The sequence below is a fragment of the Epinephelus moara genome, chromosome 21, assembly GCF_006386435.1.
Source record: "Epinephelus moara isolate mb chromosome 21, YSFRI_EMoa_1.0, whole genome shotgun sequence".
NCBI classification, from domain to species: Eukaryota; Metazoa; Chordata; class Actinopteri; order Perciformes; family Serranidae; genus Epinephelus; species Epinephelus moara.
Window position 1 is genome coordinate 3899305 of NC_065526.1, and position 6568 is coordinate 3905872.

Sequence of the window (6568 nt, forward strand, 5' to 3'; positions counted from 1 at the left end):
AGTAGTCATGTAGTCCGTTAAAGCCTAACGTTAGCTTTTTACTTCTGGCGATCGCATTTAAGCTTCAAATGTGGTATGAAAGGTGTTCATATGTGAAGATTATCTCGCTGAACAAAACCTGTAAGTATCATAAACTTGTGTTAGCCACAGAGCTTATTTTCTGACATAATCCAAAACGCAATGCAAAAATCACATTCACTTTCTCTTCCGGGAACCAGCGTGATGCTAAACTTCTGGGTTATGACGTCAGCCCTGGCACACTCTATACCCAGGTAGCAGTAGTATACCCTGTAATTCTAATTAGCAGTGCCTAATTTGCAGTGTTTTATCACAAGCGAATGTTTTGCATGTGTCCTATTTAATGTTTAATGTCTTTACAGTGTTGGTTTAACTTATTGTTTCTGATTGTTATGTTTGGTTGGACGCAGCAGTTTCTCTCTATCCAAAACAAATTTCTCCCAAGGAAGACCAACAAAGTAACCTTGACCTTGAGCCAATACCTCTAGCTGCTCAGTGTACGGTTTAAGTACTTCACAGTTATTAAAATCAATCCAGTGTATATGCCTTATAACTGAATAGCTCTGAAATGCATTGAGAAAAAAAAATCCCTGCATCCAAACTGTTGCCTTAATGTTTTTATTTATTTACTGTATAAAATACAGTAAAACAAAGAACACACAATCTTTTTGGCCTTGTCAACGTCTCGAGGTAATTTTGTTCTTCCTTTAAGAAAGTATGCTTCAGTGTTTGTTGTGTTTCAGTGTTTATTTTAATTGTGTGTACATCTTCTGCGTGGATCAGGCTGCATTAATAAATTATGCTTAATGGCATCTTGCACAATTAACACCATGCACATAGAAGACAACAAAATGCAGGACACTCTCATGCTCACGCTGCTTGTACCTTCAGTAAATAACGTAAATAAAAACTTTCATACTGCATTTTCTGTCGTTTATGGCATGTGGTTTTGCCGCAGGCTGGGCTCAGCCCCAATTCTCACACACACACGGAGCTCAGCAGAGTGAGTAGAGACAAACAGTGGAGAGTTGACGACGACTGACGATTGAAAACATCTGTGTGACAGCTGAAATAAAACTAGAATTACCGCTTTGCAGTTGTATGACTGTAAATAGAGTTGTATCGATACCGATACCAGTATCGGAAATGCCTCCGAGACTGCCTGAAATGCGGTATCGGTGAGTACAGCCTATGACCAATCCGATACCACGTAATGCCTCACGTCATTACGCATACGCACACTACAGGCAAACGAAACGGAAACCGAGTTTAGAAAGCATTCTACTGTAGCCTTTAAAATGTCTTTTTACCAAATTGTGTGGCTGCACTTTAACCTGTGTCTTGATCTGCGTCAACACTGAATAATAATAACTTTATAAAAAGTTTTATGGCATTCAGTCTACTATTATGTGTTTATTTCTTAATATTTTACATAGAGTTTTAGGAGTTGAGACATACAACAATTCATATCCTATCCATTTTTATTCTAAGCGCTGGTATCGGATCGGTACTCGGTATCGGCAGATACCTAAGGTTCAGGGATTGGAATCGGTATCAGGAAGGAAAAAGTGGTATCGCTACATCTCTAACTGTAAACCAGTCAAAATGCGCTTATAGTTTATAACCATGTTTGTGAAAAGATGGATGCTTCACACACATCTTCCCCTCGGCAACACAGAAGATCTATACAATCAGAAAAGAGTCAAGTTTCAGTATCGGTCTCCCCTTCTGTCCCTGATATGACCATAAATAATGGTCAGAAAAGTGTTTGTGCAAAACATTTTGATGTCACAATGAAGTTGACCTTTGACCTTTAATATATAAAACAATACTACTTCATCATTTTAATCTTATAAGACATTTTTATGAAATCCTGTCATAATTAGCGTAATAATTCTCGAGTTATGGCCAAAAACATGTTATGTGAGGTCACAGTGACCTTGATCTTTGACCACCAAATTCTTATCAGTTCATCACTGAGTCCGAGTGAACAAATGTGTCAAATAAAAATAAAAAAAATCCCTCAAGGCATTCTTGAGATTCACAAGAATGGAACACATGCATGAACAGATGGACAACCCAAAAAACATAAAACCTCTGGCTACAGCTATCGCTAGCGTGGAGGCATAACAAAGGATCAAAACAGGCTCTATATAGCTCAGTATAGCCAATCCCTGTCAGATGCCTTAATCAGCCCTGAAACTGATCCTAAATATTTCTTTTCCTGAGATTTGTTGACTATAAGAAAAATTCTGAATAGTAAAAAACATGACTGGTGACGATGAGGTTGGGTTTGGGCATCAATATCTGGATCTTATTTTCTATCTTCCCTGTTTTTGATGCCGATGGTTGCTTTCCAAACTTCATAAGATCTAAAGTCTATATATGAGCAACGAAGACAAGTGAAACCAATCAAGACCAATTTAAAATGTAAAAAGAACTGTTCAAAGGAATATTTCAGTTTCAGCTTCAGTAAATGTGCCTTGAAAAGTCACTGAGCAACTAAATCTGAGTCAAATGATTCACTTCATACCTTAAATACATTATACTCTGTCTCCATTTCCTAAAACTCTCCTCAGTTTGACACTGACATTAAAACTAGCAGTCATGTAAAATGGTGTTTGAATGTGTTTGGCTCAGCTTCTATGCTTTAAAGACGAATAACTGAACACCGCAGATCACTGCTCAGAAAATATCTTACAGACTGAAACTGCACATAATTAGAACTCTTCCAAACACATGTCAGACGGCACTGAGTGAAAGAAATACAGTTAGAATTTTATTCTGATTTAACGTCTGCCTCATTAAAACTAATGACAAGACGTTCGAACACAGGTTGAGGTTTCACTCCTTCTCAGAATGGGAACAGGAAGTTCTTTTGGATTGTTTCCTTTCTGGAGGCATATATACTTCAGCATCACACTGTACATGACAACAGAAAGCCAATGTAAGTATGTTACCACCAGGTGTCATGCATGAAGAGGAGGAAGTTAATTCAAGAGCGGCTGTCCCCTGAGTGTTTTCGGCTCCTCGGGCTCTCAGCAAGTGATAATTAAATTGACAAGGTCTCGACCATTCGAGCATTTCGATTTCCCACTGCACCTGTTCGCTTACACCGAAGGCCCTTGAGAAGATAATGGGGGGAGGGTGAGAGTTGAAAAAACAAAACGGGCACATTTAGCGTATTAATTAACGGGGGTCAAACTGGTGATAATAACTTGTCATGGTCCTGTTATCAAAGCGATATCACATTTAATAACCACAGTCATGAAAGTCTGAAGCTTCCATTTGGCTCGGTGGTCGTCCAATTATTTCTGTGTTGTGGCTGCGAAGCTCTGCGGTGGCGGAGGTGTCACTGGGTCTCCACAGCAATCTCAACACTGTGGTAACAACTGGGCACCAAACACAGTGTTAATATGCTGCTAACAACCCACACTGTGACCGCCGTATGCTGTCTGATGTAGCAACTGTGATGCTCAGACACTGGGATTTACTGGGAAAGACGCTTTTCCCACAGCTTTCTTGTCCTGGCTTTACTTTCATGTAAAATGCCAATTTTAATGTAACTACTGTTATCTGCAGAACTTTGCTCTAATAGTGGCCGATGGCTACACTGCCTCCACTGATCCCCCGCTGGGACCTACAGTGTATTGTTCTTTGTCATAACAAGTTTTACATTCAGTTTTTGCCCGCTGGTCCAGCGCTGTAGTGCTATTAGTGCAAGAGCTAATGTCTGTAAGTCTGTGGTTAACCGACTGCTGCTACTTCCGGTTACAAATGAAGAGCCCTCATTTCAAAATAAAAGCCCTCTAGTGTTTCATGCACAGTGCAGCCAAATGCTGGATTTGGATCTTGTTTTGGTTTTTATGTTTTATGAATAACTGAGAAAGTATTGAGTATTTCAAAAATACAAAATCACTCCAATCTAAAGTATCTTGTGTCACATCACATTTTTACTTTTTACAAATTACAGACAAGGTACTGTCAGCACAGCAAGAGGGTTCTGGGTTCGATTTTGCTGGCTGGCTAAAGTTTGCATGTTCTTCCTGTGTAAGCGTTTGCTCACTTCCGGTTCTCCAGCTTCCTCCCAGCTTGTGAGTCTAAACTGCCCACAGGTGTGAACATGAGTGTGAATGGTATTCTGTCTCTATGTGTCAGCACTGATAGTCTGGTGACCTGTCCAGGGTGAACCGCGCCTCTTGCCTAGTGTCAGCTGGGATCATGTAAGCGGTTACAGACAATTAATGGGTGAATGAAGTAACACAAATACTGCCTACCTCTGATCACCGTCTGCATGGAGGCTGCGTACATGAAGTCAATGTCACTGTGTACCTGAGAATCTCAGGTTCACTTTGAGGAAATATAATAGCTCCTTAAATAAAAATCACTCACCTAGAATCCTTACGGTTAGTTTGATGTTCAGGTCCTAATCTTACTATATAATGATGAAAACTCTGTCTGTGTGTGTGTTCCACGTTTTTCTCCTCACTGACTTGGTCAGTCTATGTGAAACTGCACATAGGCATTGAGGATTGGCATAGGTAGAAGGTGACAAAGCTACCAATGGGTATGGACTAGTTTATTATGAAGTTATTTATTACTTTGACTCAGATGTTTAGTCCATGTCCTTTTCTTGATACGGGGGCTCTATCAAACTCTAGCAAACTCTAGCTGATGTCTTTTATAGTTTGGAAACCCTGCAGTTTATTCTGGCATCATGTTGGCTAAAATGTTGGTGACATTATTTGTAAACAAACACACACGTGAACAAAACGGGCAACTTTCGTCAGCAAAAGGCTCAAGGTCATGTCCAGTTATCATCGGACAAGTCAATAAATGTAATTACCCTGACAGGCCTAGCCATTACAGTAAAATTTAGTCTTAGAAGCCACAGATTGCACACTGGCCTTACAGCTTCACTAAAATTAATTCAATTGAGGAAGTATAATGCTTGCGTTGACTTACTTTGGGGTCCTCAGGAAAGATGTTGTCCACCAGGCGTTTGTACCTTGGCCTCAGCGGCCCACAGCAGCCACACACTCCTGCAACAGACAACAAAGACATGACTATTAGCAAAGGTTACACAGACCTCCTGACATTCATTCATAAACTGCTGCCATCAGGTCTGACTGAAGCAAATATGAATCAGATAAAGGCTGCAAGAAGCCGAGAGATGAGAAAACTGTGGTGAAAACGAAACCTGTAAGGACTTGAGAGGACAGAGCGCTCTGGAAACTCAACAGTGAAAACATTAACAATCTAGGACTTTCATATTGACCTCATATACGTCCCTAACTCCAGCAGAGGAGCTCAATTTCTCCGCTTTCATCAGATTAATGAACAATGAAGACCTGGTGATGCAGTTGGCTGCAAAACATATTTCTATTTTCCTCCTCTGACTCACATCGATCTCTGAGAGGCCGAGACAATCCAAACTTACTCTGGATTCAGAAGTGGCTGTGATAGGTCATCTCCTATTGACTGGCGTGAATTAGTATTACCAGCAGCAGTCTCTGAGTCAATAAGAAGTGATGAGTCATCAGAGTCGAGGCTCCGGGATGTGGCGTGAATAAGTTAAAGTCACAGTAGGAATGACTGGGGAGCAGCCGACCCGTCAACCATCAGGAAATTGCAGAGGAGAGGCTGACTGCGGTGTGTTCACTGACATTTGAATACACTTGTGCTTTTGTAAAAATCAAAGTGAGAAAAAAATTGTCAGTGTTTAGAGGTAGCTGACTCCTGTAAGGTCAATACTATCAATTCCCGGTCCAAAGGGATTATTGCAACAGCAGTTTGTCGCCTTTTTCCAGATCAGATCCAGTAATCATGTCCTGAGGACCTGAAAAAAATCTGTGAAAACGTGACTTGATTGAGACATCGCTGTGTATTCACTGCCCCTGAAATACAAAGCAAAGTTCACTCTGAGCAGAACTCTCAGCAGTCTGGAGAATTTAATTTTAAGACCACAAGACTGAGGAAGATTTCACAGAGCCGTGGTTACATACGTAACTCTTGTTTGGAGTAGCAGTAAACTGGCAACAATCCTCAAACTGTGCTCAGATTTGTGAACGTTCCTTCCTGATCAATGAGCGTGGCCGTCAGAACAGAGTGTCATCGGTCTAATGTCAGTGCTTTCGTGTCTTGAAGGAGCAACAGACCACAATTTTATCAAAATCGCAATATGGCCAAGTGTGATATCCAAACCGCAGGAGCTGCAGAGACCCCGGCCTACAAACCATATTCTAGACATAAGAGAATATCCTTTTTGGGTACATACCCCAGCAAAAAAAAAAACCTCATCATCATCATTTTATATTCGTAAGCGCCTCTCATCCAAGAAGCTTCTTCAGTTCTAAATGACTGGTTCATGTTCATTATGAAATTTATAAAGAAAAGTTGTACGTGTTCAACCAGATCTTACGTAGAACAAGGGAGAGGTACTTTTCTGAAATTATTGGAAACTGCAGTAACAACTCGCGTGTCTTATTTGCAACAGTGAACAGATTAACAAACCCTCCAGCTCAACTGCCGTTGGAACTGATCTCCACAT

The 6568-nt window shown here is 40.6% G+C and overlaps 1 protein-coding gene across 2 annotated transcripts in view; it reads right to left on the reverse strand.

Annotated features, from left to right (window-relative positions):
- The window catches only part of efr3a (EFR3 homolog A (S. cerevisiae)), a 592036-nt gene that overhangs the window by 132974 nt on the left and 452494 nt on the right, over window positions 1-6568 (reverse strand). For both annotated transcript variants that reach the window (XM_050074483.1, XM_050074482.1), the window contains exon 3: window positions 4984-5060. In XM_050074483.1, the coding sequence (XP_049930440.1) occupies window positions 4984-5060 (77 nt within the window). The remainder of the gene's footprint in view (window positions 1-4983; window positions 5061-6568) is intronic.